The sequence below is a fragment of the Aedes albopictus genome, chromosome 2 (assembly GCF_035046485.1).
Source record: "Aedes albopictus strain Foshan chromosome 2, AalbF5, whole genome shotgun sequence".
Classification (NCBI taxonomy): Eukaryota; Metazoa; Arthropoda; class Insecta; order Diptera; family Culicidae; genus Aedes; species Aedes albopictus.
Genome location: NC_085137.1, coordinates 253,049,189 through 253,066,067, shown reverse-complemented (window position 1 = coordinate 253,066,067; position 16,879 = coordinate 253,049,189). Strand labels below are relative to the sequence as shown.

General features: G+C 40.4%; 1 protein-coding gene across 3 annotated transcripts in view; it reads left to right on the top strand.

Annotated features, from left to right (window-relative positions):
* Window positions 1-16,879, top strand: part of LOC109428196 (peroxisomal multifunctional enzyme type 2) — a 35,383-nt gene that overhangs the window by 4,660 nt on the left and 13,844 nt on the right. Inside the window, exons 1-2 of one of the 3 annotated variants that reach the window (XM_062851531.1) lie at window positions 10,522-10,679; window positions 11,955-12,140. In XM_062851531.1, coding sequence (XP_062707515.1) covers window positions 11,996-12,140 — 145 coding nt within the window. In that variant the 5' untranslated portion in view covers window positions 10,522-10,679; window positions 11,955-11,995. Of the gene's footprint in view, window positions 1-10,521; window positions 10,680-10,909; window positions 11,049-11,954; window positions 12,141-16,879 lie in introns of those variants that run through there. The other 2 variants (XM_062851532.1, XM_062851530.1) reach the window with 2 other exon arrangements.

The window sequence follows — 16,879 nt, the reverse complement described above, 5'->3', positions numbered from 1 at the left end:
GGCCTAGATTTCTATGGAAGCCATGTTGAGAAAACTCATTAACAATGTTCTCATGACCAGGAATAATATGTTTAAATATTTTATTAGAGCATTATAATGGAAGCGCATTGCAATTTTTGGAAGTATCTTGCAACATATATACGATAAATTTTGCTTGGCATTTGGCATCCTTGTTACACAACGGAAATATTTCCAATTTGTTTAATAAATTAATCCAAATTACAATAATGTGCCATTTTCATTGTGTTTTTTTTTTCAATTGATTTCATCAAACTTTTCTGTCGACATAAAAGCTGCATCAGCAACAACACTGACGAATTTATTATCGTTTTATCGTGCACTTGAAGAATTCCACAAGTAGAGAGCAATTCGCCTTGAGGACAACTTGGGAAGTACAACAAGTTTTAAGAGAATTTTAAAAACAACTCTCCAAGAGCATCTTAGGATGGGCCTCTTTGGTCTTATGGCGGGTTTATGGTTGAGTTGATGTTGTTTTGCAGAGCAATTTGGTTTATGCATGGTTTTAAAGCACAGGTGTTGAAAAATACTTCAAAAGCATTATAAACTTAATTTTGTTACTTGGGTAGGCAATCTGCCAGAAAAAATACGACAACATTTATGAAACCTTGTCCTCCTGGGTTTGGAAATTGTTATCGATTAGAGTAACTGGGCAAAATATCTGTTCTGTGTTGTATTTTTTCAAGTGTGATGTCCTAATTTATTACGCATTTGTAATGTTCTACTGCAATATGATATATTTTAATGTGCATTTGTAGTGCTTCATATATTTTCGTAATATGGCTTTGTTTGACAAACTCCTTCGTCTCATATAAATTAATATCTTCGTTGAATAAGTCAACCAGCCACGCTGATTCATTCATTTATTTAGTTCAACATCAAATTCATGATAACATTGAATCAACAATTTGCCGCCATAATACTCGATTTGCAGCTGCAGCTCTCCAACGTCGGTCACGCCCAACGCTCCACCTGGTCCACCCATCGTGCTCTCTGCGCTCCACGCCTTCTTGTACCAACCGCATGGTTAGCAAACACCAACTTTGCAACAACCCTGCATTCTTGCAACATCCGTCCAGCTTTAGTCACTTTCAGGATGTTGGGTTCACCGTAGAATGCAGCGAGCTCGTGGTTTATCCTTCTCCGCCACACACCGTTCTCCTGCACGCCATCGAAGATCGTCCTTAGCACACGTCGCTCGAAAACTTCGAGTGCTTGCAGGTCTTTCTCGAGCATCGTCCATATCTCGTGTCCGTAGAGAACCACCGGTCTTATTAGCGTCTTCTATATGGTACATTTGGTGCGTGGGGAAACTTTTTTGACCGCAGTTTCTTCTGGAGCCCGTAGTAGGCCCGACTTCCACTGATGATGCGCCTTCATATTTCACGGCTCACGTTATTGTCAGTCGTTAGCAAGGAACCGAGGTAGACGAATGCTTCTACCGCCTCGAAAATATCCCCGTCTATCGTAACATCGCTGCCGAGGCTTATCCTGTCTTGCTCAGTCCCACCTACCAGCATGTACTTTGTCTTAGCCGCATTCACCACCAGTCCGACCTTTGCTGCTTCACGTTTTAGGCGGTTGTACAGTTCTGCCACCGTTCCAAATGTTCTAGCAATAATATCCATAGCATCCGCAAAACAGACAAATTGGCCGGATTTCGTGAAGATCGTACCCCGCCTGTTTAGCCCGGCTCGTCGCATAACACCTTCCAGGGCGATGTTGAATAGTAGGCAGGAAAGTCCATCACCTTGTCGTAGCCCCTGTCGAGATTCGAATGAATTTAATAGTTCACCCGAAATGCTTACGCTGTTCTGCATACCGTCCATCTTTGGTTTTATCAGTCTGGTAAGCTTCCCGGGAAAGCTGTTCTCGTCCATGATTTTCCATAGCTCTGTGCGGTCGATACTGTCGTATGCCGCCTTGAAGTCGATGAACAGGTGGTGCGTTGGTACCTGGTATTCGCGGCATTTCTGGAGGATTTGCCGTACGGTGAAGATCTGGTCCGTTGTCGACCGGCCGTCGATGAAACCGGCTTGGTAACTTCCCACGAACTCATTTACCTTAGGTGAAAGACGACGGAAGATGATCTGGGATAGCACTTTGTAGGCGGCATTCAAAATGGTGATCGCTCGAAAGTTCTCACACATTAACTTGTCGCCTTTCTTGTGGATGGGACAGATTATCCCGTCCTTCCACTCCTCCGGTAGCTGTTCGGTTTTCCAGATCTTGACTACTAACTGGTGCAGACCGGTGGCTAACTTTTCCGGGCCCATCTTGATGAGTTCTGCTGCGATACCGTCCTTACCAGCCGCTTTGCTGTTTTTGAGCTGGTTGATGGCTTCCTTAATTTTCCTCAGCGTGGGAGTTGGTTCGTTCCCGTCCTCTGCTGCACCAACATAGTCATTTCTTCCGCTGCCTTGATCCCCCGTGCCTATATTCTCTTCGCCATTCAGGTGCTCGTCGAAGTGCTGCTTCCACCTTTCGATCACCTCACGTTTGTCCGTCAGGAGGCTCCCGTCCTTATCCCTGCAGATTTCGGCTTGCGGCACGTAGCCTTTGCGGGATGCGTTGAGCTTCTGGTAGAACTTACGTGTTTCCTGTGAACGACACAGCAGTTCCATTTCCTCGCACTCCGCTTTTTCCAGGCGGCGCTTTTTCTCCCGGAAGAGACGGGTCTGCTGCTTCCGCTTCTGTATGTATCGCTCCACATTCTGTCGGGTTCCATGCTGCAGCATTACCGCCCGCGCTGCATCTTTCTCCTCTAGAACCGCTCTGCACTCCTCGTCGAACCAATCGTTTCGTCGACTCCGTTCTACGTACCCGATAGTGCTCTGGGCTGCGTTGTTGATGACTGCTTTGACTGTACTCCAGCAGTCCTCTAGAGGGGCCACATCGAGCACACCCTCGTCCGGCAATGCCGCCTCGAGATTCTGCGCGTATGCGGTGGCGACATCCGGTTGCTTCAGTAGCTCTAGATCGTACCGGGGCGGTCGCCGGTAATGTACGTTGTTAATAACGGAGAGTTTTGGGCGCAGTTTAACCATCACCAGGTAGTGATCAGAGTCGATATTAGCGCCACGATAGGTCCTGACGTCGATAATGTCGGAGAAGTGCCATCCGTCAATCAGAACGTGGTCGATTTGCGATTCCGTTTGTTGTGGTGATCTCCAGGTGTAACGATACGGGAGACATTGCTGGAAGAAGGTGGTACGAATGGCCAATGGAGGCGGCGAAGTCGATGAGGCGTAGGCCATTTTCGTTCGTCAGCTGGTGGACGCTGAACTTTCCAATCGTCGGTCTGAATTCCTCTTCCTGGCCTACCTGAGCGTTTAGGTCTCCTATGATGATCTTGACGTCGTGGTTTGGGCAGCGATCGTACTCGCGTTCAAGCTGCGCGTAAAATGCGTCTTTGTCATCATCAGTGCCTCCGGAGTGAGGGCTGTGCACATTTGTTATGCTGATGTTGAAGAATCGGCCCTTGATCGTCAACCTGCACATTCTGGTTCTGTCAACTCTGGTAGATGGTATAATTACCTCTTTACGTTCGCACCATGGATCCTGTCCAACACACCTTCTGCAGCGCTACGATTCCGAACCCGCGGTCCTTCAGTAGATCGGCGAGTATGCGGGTGCTCCCGATGAAGTTGAGAGATCGGCTGTTCCACGTACCGAGTTTCCAATCGCAAGTCCTTTTTGTTCGCTGGGGTCGTTGCAGTTGGTCTCGGTTCGTATTATTCTGTTGCTGATTTTCCGTTACAACGGTTTTTTTACGGCTGGCTCGTAGGGCCTGACACCAACCCCCTACTTTCCGGAGGACCATAGTGCACAGTTGAGCTTAGATTCCTTCCCTGGCACTCGGACGTAGATCAGCCACCCCTAACATGGGGATCAGACGCTGCTGTGAGCCGCTCCTCCTGGAGAACAGGCGCTCAGGTTTGTCGAAGCAAACCTCCCCCCTTCCCTGTCATCATACGACCAAAGTTCCCACCGAGGTTGGTTACCCGATCTTCCCTAAGGTTGCTCATAGTTTCCGGCCGGTACCGCGAGGAGGTAGGAATAGGAGTTGCTGGGTAGAGGCAAGGGAACGTTCTAGGGAAACGCCTAGATTGATCAATATATCGCAGCCCAGAATATTCTAATGGAAAAACGAAAAGGGAAACACTAGGGGAAACCTAAGAAAAATCGGTCTGACTCGCGCAAGCCTGCTGACGCCATCTAATGCACCGCTTGCAAAGCCATCACTGGTGCAGTTCGTAGTACACCAACTTTGGCCCTAGACGCAATGCTTCACCTGCCCCGGTTAGATCAATTCATAAAGCTGGAAGCGGAAAAAAGTGCTCTAAGGTTAAAGAGAACAAAAACACTGCTGTTGGGACACCTTACGGGTCACCTCAGCATATTAAATGAATTTGCCATAAATCCCGCAATAGGAATTTGTAGTGACTGGATGGAAACGGTAGTCAATTATGACTTACCTTACGATGTGTTCATTCCTTCCCGCCAGGAGTGGGAAGGAGGCGGACCCAGCTTCCCAACAGGCTCTATAAATTTCTTCACAGATGGTTCGAAAAATAGGGCCCATATAGCCGAGGCAGTAAACGCACGGGTATTCAGCATGACCATGCTGAGGGTGACGGGTTCGATTCCCGGTCGGTCGTAAAAGAAATTTCCTTAACTTCCTTGGGCATAGAGTATGTTCGTGCCTGCCACACGATATACGCATGCAAAATGGTCATTGGCAGAGGAAGCTCTCAGTTAATAACTGTGGAAGTGCTCATAGATAGAACACTGAGCTGAGAAGCAGGCTTTGTCCCAATGAGGACGTTACGCCAAGAAGAGAGAGAGAGATAGATGGTTCGAAAATGAATAATCTGACAGGCTCCGGAATCTATGGCCTTAGAACAAAAATGTCGGTCCATTTAGGACAGTGGCCCACAGTATTTCAGGCGGAAATATATGCAACTAGCTGACCCGACGTGGCTAGCCACGTTTTCACAATCAAGAGAATTATGACGATGGCTTAAAAATGTTGGTATGCATCTTTTGCTTACCTACAACTTAATTCAGAAACCATATTTATTCCTCTAGTGTTCTAGAATTTCCTTCTTCTTAATCTCGTTGCAATGTAAAACTTCTCCTAGAATTCGGAACAGGAAGTTTTTAAATATGCTATTATTTGTGAAAAATACTTGAACATGTATGCCATTGGTTTGATTCCTACGAAAAATGTTCGAGAATGTTCATGAATCTTCGATTTCATCTCCTGATTCTCACAGAAATGTTCCTAATTTTTTAGAATTAGAAACAGAAAGCTTCTAAATATTCTATTATTCATCGAAAATTCACGAACATTTTTAGTATTTCCTGTATCAGAGAATGTTCAAGAATATTCCAAAAACATGCGTATCTGTATCTTCTTCTCGTTCCTCTTCTACAACTTCTCCGCCCAGGAAATTTCTTTTAATTCGAAACAAAATGTTTATGAATATTTAATTTATTATGGAAAGTTTTGAAATACGCCTGACCTTTTTTCGAAATATGTCCTAGAATATTCTTATCCTTGTTTTAGTTCCGGAATATTTTTTTCCAATAATGAAGAAAAGCATATTGATTCCTTCAAAGAATATTCTAGGATGTTCCAGAAGCATATTTTTCTTCTTGGTGAAGTTTTTTTTTGTATTCCAAGCCGAGAATTTTCATTATGTTTGGAAAACTCTTGAACATTTGTATAAATAGTTTTTTTCATCCCTCCGGGGCATACGCAATGTTGTAGAATATTGTTCTTCTCTTCTGCTTCTTCCTCTTTGCTCAGGAAAGTTAGAAAAATGTCTCCATATTTGAAACAGAAACCTCTCGAATTACATTGACGTTCTTGTAGAAAAGGAGTTTCTTCGAATTCGATTCTTCGACTTCAATCTCAAACACTCAGATCATATCATGCAGGCACTACTGAAACATACGTGAAATATTTCAGTCAAACTTTGCTAAGCGTGACGGGAGGACAGCACCTGGATTCATATGCCGTTTTTGATCTTCTTAATCAGGGTTCCTGATTTCCACTTTTCATCTTCTTCCACACTCGAATACAGTTAGCAGCGAACGGTTGTCGCTTAGTTTGTGTGTTTGCTCGTCAGCGACGACAGCAAATACCGGCGAACGGTGGGAAGCCATACATGGAATTTAAACATTCGTCCACATTCGCATCGCAAGCGATGGAGAGTGTAGTGGCAATGTCCACTCGGTAAAACTACCGAACCCTCTCAAAGGGTTATCAAACGACATTGAGCGTACTGAGTGAATATGTAATAATAAAGTTTAGTTCTCTAATGACTACGAACGTAACCGGTCACACATATAGTACATCCGAAATGTCTTCTTTTTATTTACTTTTTACGGATGTAACAGAGAGGTGATGCGATTCGTGAATGATATTGCGCGTACGAATATTTGAAGTTTTCAAAAAATGTTTGTTATTTTCTTTGCTAATTTAGCATTTTAACAACAATACACTAAAAACGTATGCATTACATGCAGAAATTCTCTTCTGGTTATGATAATTGGCGATTAAAAGTTGAGGTTATGTCGTGAAAATTTGGAAGTTTGAAAAGGAAATACCAGTTCCCCATCAGTTTAATCATTAATTTTTTGATAAATTTATCGATAAAATGAATTTTTCTACCCCGATCCCACATTAAATTTTATCTGAAACGACTCAATCACTAAAATACGAAATGGGATTTCACAAAACTTAACCTCACTTTAGAAGGCCAATAGCCGCTTCGATCGCTCACCAGCATTCGTCACCATTCGCCATTCATTCATTCGCTTGCGATCCAAACTGCGACGATCGGCCACGAATATCCATGTCAACCAGCTTGCGCATCGCATCCCACTGGTGATGGGGTTGCGTGTTTGATCACGACTATCCGTTTGCTGCACCTTTCTCGATTCGCTTCAGCAAAGAGGAGTGAATATGAATGGAGTGAGGTGAATTTACCGATCCTTGTTCTTAATTTAGATTTAGAAAATGGTCATTCCTCAAGGGGATTCTTCAGCATTCTGGAATAACAATTTCCAGAAGTTTCCTCAGAAGCCGTTGTAAATATGCGAAACATTTCATTCAGCAATGGACTCATTAGAAGCGCCAGAAGGTATACTATCATTTATTCAGAAATGGAAAACGCCAGAATTTATACTTCTAAGTACATACCTTTAACTGTCACAGGGTTCTTATCTCTGAAATGGTAAGAAACTTCTAGAAGCTTCTCAGGAACTGCGAATCTTTCATTTCATTTCAGTCACCGTGAATTAATGTTCGGAGCGCATACAGCCGGGCAGTAAACTCGCGGGTATTTAGCAAAATTATGCTGAGGGTAAGAGAACTTCCAGAGACTTCCGGAAAGTTCTCGAAAATTAAAGTAGTTTAATATTTCAGAACATTCCAGAACGTTCTTCTTTTCTTCTGAAACTTTTAGTAATGTCCACAACATTTAGCAAGCTGAGAAGCATGCTTTGTTCCAATTGGGACGTTATACCAAGAAGAATAAGAAGAAGATGTTTCATAATATTGCATCTTCTTTCTGGAGCGTCAAGAAACTTCTAGAAGGTCTCGAATACTTAAGAAATTCAATACTTCGGAAAATTCCAGAACCTTCTTTTTCTCTTCTGGAGCTTTCAGTAACTACCAGAAAGTTCTTGGAATTTTCAGAATATTTATTATGAAATTCAAATAACTCAACGTACATATGAACAGATGGGTAAATTATTGGTTAAATTGGGAAAAAATCCACAGCTCAGGTGAGATTTCAACTCACGACCCTTATTCGCTAGACAAGTGCTTTACCAACTAAGCTACCGAGTCAATTAATGACCCGGCAACTTAGTTGTCATAAGGTTCAATTCTAATCTCATCGATCTATATCATCTTCCCCTAAACCGCAAATATAACCATCTCTGTTGTACATATGTACGAAGAGCGAAAGCGATTTGTTTATTGTTTGAAACTGTTTGCGTATCGTATTTATGTTCCAGATCATTCCAAAACAGTTCTTCTTACTATTTCTAAAGTGATACATCTATGGTGAAACATTTCAATGAAACATTTCAAAGCGTGATGGAAGGACAGACAACTCTGGGCTTTTATATATATATATGTTATTAGAATGCGTGTTATTATGCCTGAGGAGAAAGTATAGGTTTACATAAATATGTATTTTCTCTGACAGCCAAGCGGCACTTAAGTCGCTTAATAACTACACTTGTAACTCAAAGCTAGTGTGGCATTCTGGCTTTGAAAAACTTATCCATACGCAATCGAGTCTACCTATAGTGGATCCCAGGACATACGGGTTTAGAGGGAAACGGGATTGCTGATGAGCTAGCCAGGAATGGATCTAATGAAAGGTTCATTGGCCCTGAGCCCTTCTGCGGGATCTCAGACTGCTCTGTAAAAATGGAACTGAACAAATATATGGTCAGTCAAATCACATCAAACTGGAATGCACTTCCCCACACGAGCCAATCCAAAAGGCTCGTAACGATAAACCCCAAGAAAACCCAACAACTATTAGGTCTCAACAAAAGGGATCTCAACATCTACACCGGTCTAATAACTGGACACTGCCCCTGCAGATACCATCTACAAAAGATCGGAGCAATCCAAACCTCAAATTGCCGCTTCTGTGACGAGGAGAGGAAAACATCAGAACACATCCTCTGCTATTGCAGTGCACTCACTCAACGTAGGTTCACATACTGTAACTCAGGATCTCTATTCATCAATAATAGATGGTCTTGAGTCCAGTCGATAACAAGGTATCTCAGTGATAAACATGTTACTGAGATAATTTGCGTACCTCACAGCAAAAGGGTATATCACAATAGTTCTAAAATCTGGACGCAGTGATCATCACCCGACAAACGAGAGAGAAGCCTGCTGACATTTCATATCAGGGTATCTCTAAAAATGATTTTAGAGAATTGCTCTAGTATATACACTGTATCTATGAATACACATGGCAATTAAATGAGTACCGTCGTTGGGGGTGAGAATGGGTCAAAAAAGAATATTCAAAGATTGTTTGTTAAATAACAAATGCAATTGAAGTTGGACTAACTTTTTATTTGGTATGTATACTCTTCTATGTGGTAATGATAGTTTAGCAAGAAAGTATCACGTTATATGAATTGCTTAGTAAACTACAAATGATTGAAAATTGACCCAATCTCACCCCTTAGAGGGGTGATATTCACAATAATACAACCGAAAAAATTGTTAAAATTTGGTAAAACATCGTTTGTATACTGTATCACCATTTTTAGCCATCATAATCATCCTCATTAAGAGTTTCAACCTCCATGAGTGGAGGGGAGATTACAATGAGGGAGGGGCGAAGAAAGAAAGAAATATTGATTGTAAAAAAAACATGCTAGTTTTTGTATACTGCATAAGAAATGTTTAACCAAACCCTCCGTTATAAACTCTGATGTACATGATCATTGGCCTCTATATTGATAAAGCAAATCGCTCCATCTCAAGATAGAGGGTCGTTCAAATATTATGTTAAGTCTATTTTGCGAGCTTACGGTATTGCAGTACACTAAAGATTAGCTGATGATTAGGGGAACTGTCCACACGCATGGGTGTATTGTTATAAATGATTTAGGCACTAAACGTATTAACACACTCGTTTGACGCTTCTCGACATATTTTTGAAAGAAAGCGTGCTTTAGTGAAAATACGGTAAACATGGCACCACTCTAACGTCAAATGGGGACTGGATAACAAGTTGAATTTTTAGTTAAGGTTATGTGCATTCGATAACTTGCTTGACCCAATCTCACCCCCATTCTTAATATTTAGACATAGGGTCGAAAATATTAAGTTTTTCAATAAAAAGAACAATGACATCCCGCTTTTTTCATTACATCAACCAGGTTATACCTACAGCTAAACACTTATAAGAAAAATTATGGATAGGTACTTGTGTTAAACATTACGAAGGAGAAATTTTTTCAGAGTGATTTACTAGTAGTTTCATCATATAAGTTTAGCCACAAATTTAACAAAAAACGATTATTGCAAAACATCTTATTCTGCATCAGGACGTGTAAAAACATCTCCCTTTTGAAATAATACCTATAAAGTTTTCAATATAAATTAGCGATAGTTATTGAGCAATTTCAAATTTTATGTTTCTCCGTTTTGACCCAATCTCACCCCCCAGACCCATTGTCACCCCCATCGACGGTATCTAAAATCTAAAATATTAAGCGTAATGGTCATAGAACTGCATATGACTCACATAACGAAAAGAAAACTACAAATAAAGCACAGCTCGGAAGTTCACGCGTATGCATACTAACCAATACGCATGCTTTCCAACCCGCTGTGGTGTATTGACGAAGCTTATACATTTTTAAGGCAAATGATACGTTTCGTCCATGTTTGTGTGATCGGACAGCACGGTTCTCGGCTCATATTTGTGAAGTCGGTCCCCTATAGTCCCCTACACATGTCTCATTCCGATTGATAGACAAGACAGTAGTTAGCAGTCATTGACGAGCCCAAGTCGATTTTAGCACATTTGCGTGAGTTTAATCGCACCTGAAAATCGTGTGTTTCCAGTGACCTACCAACAGTAATTATTCCTGATTAAGTAAGTGCCATTGAATCCGCACAACAGTGCGCGAGAATTGCAATCTTATCATCTCTCTGTTGGCATAATTTTATAACCCTTTGGTTTGAGACATTCATTGCACCACCCTCCCAGAGCCTAATCCTATCGATTTTTGATAAGGCCGAAGAAAACCAATTGTTAATCGCACACCTTCAAGCGGAGTGTGCATGATTAGGCATTTATTCGTACGAAAATAGCATAAATCCATCCAACAGTACGACTTTTGGACTCCACTTCCTCCTATCGTGTTGTTTGTTGGCTGACCCGCCCGTGTCAGGCGCGCCGGATGAATTGAAAATTCACTGCCAGCACTCGACCCTCAGAACGTTTTTGCAGCTCGTCGTGGTAGTACGTGTCATCCCGGGTAGAAGAGAATTGCAAATCAAGACTGTGTATTCGGGAAAAATTGATTTAGATAATAATTTACATATAAGTTTGGTTGAGCTCATGAAGAATAGTATAATATGTGTATTGTGTAACTAATATCATAAAAATAGATAAAAATCGGTTGAGCGTTGGTGACGACAGCACTCAACACAAGAGACTATGTGCGATAACTAGAAAGATTTTGATGAAATTTTTATTGTATAAGGTATACTTAATAGGGTCTTGTACTATTTGGGCAGGGGTACCTATTTTGGGCATTTGCCGCTTTAACTAAGTCAATTTCGAATCGACTGATTTGAATTTTTGTATAGAGTAAGGCACTTGCAGTATCTAACTCTATACAAAAATTCAAATTATTCGGCTTGAAATTGACTTGATTATAGCTGCAAGTGCCCAAAATGGGTTCACCTGCCCAAATGATACAAGACCCTATTCTATTTCTGATAAATAAACTTTTTGTAAACACAATCAACAGTTATCCATTATTTTCTGTATTTGATCTGTTTTTGAATATTTTTTATTACATTCTTATCTTTTTTGTGATTGACAGAATAAAACACTGATAACAAATAATAGCAACATATGTATGTTATGCCTAATTGGATGGATTATTTGTTAGAATGCGAAATGTGCTTCAATTCCATTCAATTCAATTCCAAAACTTGCTGTAACATCTAAAATCATTTGCTTTTCTATTTTTTATGCAAAAACTCTTAGTATTCTGCAATTCTTTTCTATTCGGGATAATTACACTGAGTTTTAGTTCCATTGTAGTAATTACATCTAACAATCGATTGAATAAGTTTTTACCAGTTTCTTACACCAATAACCGCTCGCTTTTTTTCTGTTTCTCCCCGTTCGCAACAGGTGCCTACGTTGATTTTAGGAAGATCGTCTTGAAGCCCAACATGACCGCTGGAAAGAGCCTGCAGAGCGATGCCGTGTTCGCCGGTATCAAGGACCGCGTGTCGGAGAACGAGGCAAAGGCTAAGGCCATCAATGCAGTGTTCCTGTACAAAATCACCGACGGCGGCAAGGTATCCAAAGAGTGGGGTAAGTTGATACATACACGACAACGGCGATGGCGATGACGGAGTTGCGTTTGTGCAAATAATGGAATGGCTTGTCGATGACGGAACGTGAATTATCATATTTATCTATACGCACCCGGGTAGTGTGAAATGTTCGATGATGTCGTCAATTGTTGAAGGTGCAATTAAGATTACCGGTGGTGGCCCTTCAAATCCGCGATAAAACAATCTGAAAAAATAGATTGTCGCTTGAACCTGTAGAAACCTGGAAATTTAAGGCGTATGAAATCAGAAAAACAGCTAACAGAAAAAGAGAATAATGCTATAGAAATGGTTCAAGTGTTCTGACAATCATTGTAAAAATTTTGTTTTCAGGTAGGGGATGATCTGGTTTTCACTATAAGCATGTGATGCAGCATGAATTAATATAGAAGTTTATGTAATTGGATGTTAATTATGTAGATACATTGAACACAACTCATTGAGGAAACGTAGAACACAACTTTTTGAACACTAACGTTGGGAGTGACGTAGTCAAAAAAAATATTGTCACTCCGAGGATCCTCATCGTTCAAGGATGGAGCGCAGGTATTTCCACTTTGTACCCTTGGTTGATTAATCGTTATCTAGAATGAAAAGAAGAGACCAATTGACCCCATGCGATAAAACTGTATCATATATAATGCATAGTAGATTATGGCAACCTACCCAACATGGTGTATTGAATGAGGTAAATAGCATAAATCAGTTGGTCTTTTATGGGACATTTGATGCTTCTAAAAAACATATAATCTTACTAACAGCAAGCATTCGTTTAATGGCTGTAGGTATGAAAAAAAAATGAAAACTGTGCATTAGTATCGTTGTTAATTTTTTTTTATGGCAAACCAACAACATCAGCGACATATTGAACGTTGCCCATGGGCTGTAAGACCTAACGGGCTAACAGCTTTCAATGTCTATTTTGTGGAAAAAAAATGCAGCAACAGTATGAATACTCAGTTTTTTGTATTAAAAGAGGCATTGGCCAAAATAGAAGCACAGCACTAGTGTTGGCCATATTCTTAACCTTGGTTTAGAATTGTCGTTATCGAAATGTCCGTTAAGATTTACACAGCAATTGGGTTTTTAAATTAAGAAAAATTCAATGATTTTCTATTTTTAAACGAAAGAGCACCATTTTCTGAGCCGCTATGATTTTTTTTCAGATTTTTAGAACTTTATTTTGGTATCTAAAATCAATTTCAAAGAGATTTTTTGAAATCACCTTTTGACAGCTGAGCAACTGCTTGACAGCTCCGCTCAGTACAAAATGCGACGAGGGGTGATTCGACAAATCGCTCCCATACAAATTTCAAATTGATTTTTAAATAGGTTCCCGGGCACCAAAATTGATGAAAATTTGGATTTCGGCTCAGTTTGGCATGCAGATTCAGAATATGGAATTATCTCAACACCACTAAAGAAGCCAATTGCTGCAGGAATACCTTCTGGGGATTCCTCCAGGAAGTTCTTCTAGAATTCCATATATGGATTACTCCAGGAACATATTTAGTAGATTCATAACAAAATATCTGAGGATTCCTCCAGGAATCGATTATTAGAGAAATGCTATGTATAATTCCTTTAGGAATTCTTGCTAGGGATTTCCCTTTGGACGTCTTCTGTTCTAGATTCCTTCACGGATTTCTCCAGAACCCTTTATAGATTTTTTCCAAAAAAAAACCCTAATTAATCCACCTAGCGGTGATGGTGCCTTCCTCGTGCCTTCGAAAACACATTTCAACAAAACTCAAGTAACATGTAGTTGAATATCGCACTTTCATACGTTAAACAAAATCCATTACATGGCACCAGAAATCATATTGTTTATGTAGCTTTGATGTTTGCGCCTATATGTCTTATGGACTTATATGAGCGAATCCAAAGATGGCCGTCACAATGGCTGCCTTGCAAATACCGAAACCACGGATCTCGTCATCTAAACAACAAACGGAGCTGATAAAGCAATGAGTAGCCTTGCTCACTCATGATAAACATTGAGTAGCATTTTCGTTTTCGGGCGTTTTGTGGATCACGAGATCGGTGCTCTCAAAAATGCGAGTCAAAAATGCACCTGGACGCTCTACCATTTCACCATAACAAAAAGCTGCTATTTTGAACTTTGAGCCGCAATTTTGGATTTAAGTCCGCCATCTTGACTATTCTGGTCTTTATTTTTAGACTCCACATTTCTTACCCATACCAGATATACCCATATTGCATGGTTTTAGACCCCAGAACTCCATTGAACAGCCACCATCTGGTCACAATTTTTTGGAGTCCACTATTCGTCCCTATATCAAATAAACCCATATGACACGGATTTAGAGCTTAAAACGCCATTAAACAGCCACCATCTTGAATTTGGAGCCGTCATCTTGGTATTTGGGCCACCATTTTGCATATTGCGGTCGCCATTTTTGACTCCAGAGATCTTCCCTATACCATATATACCTTTTACTCCGGATATCTTCCTTATTCCAAATATACCCATTTTTCACAGTTTTGGAGCCTAAAACTCCATTAAACAGCCTCCATCTTAATTTGAAGCCGCCATTTTGAATTTTAGACCGCTGTCTTGGATATTCAGATTGCCATTTTTGGACTCCGCGGACATTTTCCCCATACAAAATATACTCTTCTTGCATGGTTTTAGGGTCTAAATACTGCTGCCATCTTGAATTTAGAGCCGCCATTTTGTATTTTAGACCGCTATCTGGGATATTCAGGTTTCCAATTTTGGACTCCGGACATCTTGCCCATACAAAATATACTCTTATTGTATGGTTTTAGAGTCAAAAACTCCACTAAACAACCACCATCTTGAATTTGGAGCCGCCATCTTGGATTTTAGACCGCCATACCAAATGTACTCATATTGCATGGTTTTAGGGTCTAAAACACCTTTAAACAGCCTTCATCTTGAATTTGAAGCCGCCATCTTGAATCTTAGAACGCCATCTTGAATGTTCAGGTCGCCATTTTTGGACACCGGACATCTACCCCATATAAAATATACCCATGTTACATGGTTTTAGTGCCTAAAACTCCATTAAACAGCCGCCATCTTGATTTGGAGGCGCCATCTTGGATTTTAGACCGCTATCTTGGATATTATGGTCGCCATTATTGGACTCCAAACATCTTCCCCATACAAAATATACCCATATTGCATGGATTAAGGCTTAAAACTCCATTATACAGCCGCCATCTTGAATTTGGAGCTGCCATTTTGGATTTTAGACCGCCATCTTGAATTTTGGACCGACATCGTAGAATTTTCGGTCTCCTGTGTTAATATCCGCACAAAATTTGTCAACCATGCTGAAGGTTACAAAAATCGCCGCAGTTTGATGAGGCTTGGTCGGGGACTTGGTTCAGTTTTATATGTGACCAGTTCTACCGGTGCTGGTCCGGATCACTCAAATGGCCATAACTCCGGAATGCCTTGACCGATCCGGACCATTTTCAATAGCAAACAATGCGGTAAAATTCCGGTTTGATTCGAGCTATAATCCGAAAAATCGGTCAATGGAAAGTGCCTAAAAAGTGAGTGACCTTTTTGTACACAGACATACATACACACATACACACATACAGACATCATCTCAATTCGTCGAACTGAGTTGATTGGTATATGTGACTTGACCCTTCGAGCCTTCTATAGAAAATTCGTTTTTTGAGTGAATATATAGCCTTTCAGTACACTTTGGTGTACGAGAAAGGCAAAAAAAACCCTCCAAAAGCCCATTTATAAATTCCTACAAGAATTTAGTCTGGGATCCAGAAATTTGTTTTTTTTTAGCAATTCTTGAAAGAATGTCACATTTTCAGTGGAAACTTTTGCATGAATTAATTCATGTGATATTTGAGGTTGTCTACTACCTGGAAAACCGGGAATCCTCAGGGAATTTTATTTACTAGGGAAAAACCTGGAATGCTCAGCGAATATCTCAGGGATCTATCAGGGAAATTTAGCAACGATAAAAATGCATAAAACAATAGGTCATTCGAATAGATAGTAGCGAACTTTACTGCTTTTTGATCTATTCAAAAGTAAAGTGCTCAGAGTTTGCTACATTTTGGTTATGATTAGAAACAGTTTTTGAACATGTAGGTAGTTTTTACTTCTCTCGATCATGAACCTTTACTACATGTTTAGTCCTTACTGGAAGCTTTTGGTTCTGTGAAGAAGTTGAAGATTCCTCCAGATTTTTCGATAAACTAGTTAAACCAAGTAGGGATCTGGATAATCGTGCTAGAGGAACAAAATTAAGGTTTCTAGAACAAGCAGATAAAGACTAGACTCGAAAAAATGAGACACAAAGAATAATGTATAACTTTTGATTGCGTGCACAAAAATAGCTGATTTTTTTACCAGGAATAGTACATTATGTGTAGCTAATACCATAAAAATTTCATCAAAATCGGTTAAGTGTTGGCGGAGATATCGTCGAAACAAGAGACTTACCATTTAAGAATCTTGGGGCAAACAAACACTTTAAAAAATATCACATTTTTTACCTAAAACTGTAGAGCCAAAAATACTGAACCGATTTCAAAAATATGCATGTATTATGTATTGTGTCAAAATTTCATTTAATTTGATATGACCTTTAAAAAGTTATAGCCATACACTCCCGTTCAAAAGTTTGGGGTCACCCCCTCAAAAACATGTCATTTTATTAGGCCCATATCTCCGCCAATTTGCGTCCGATT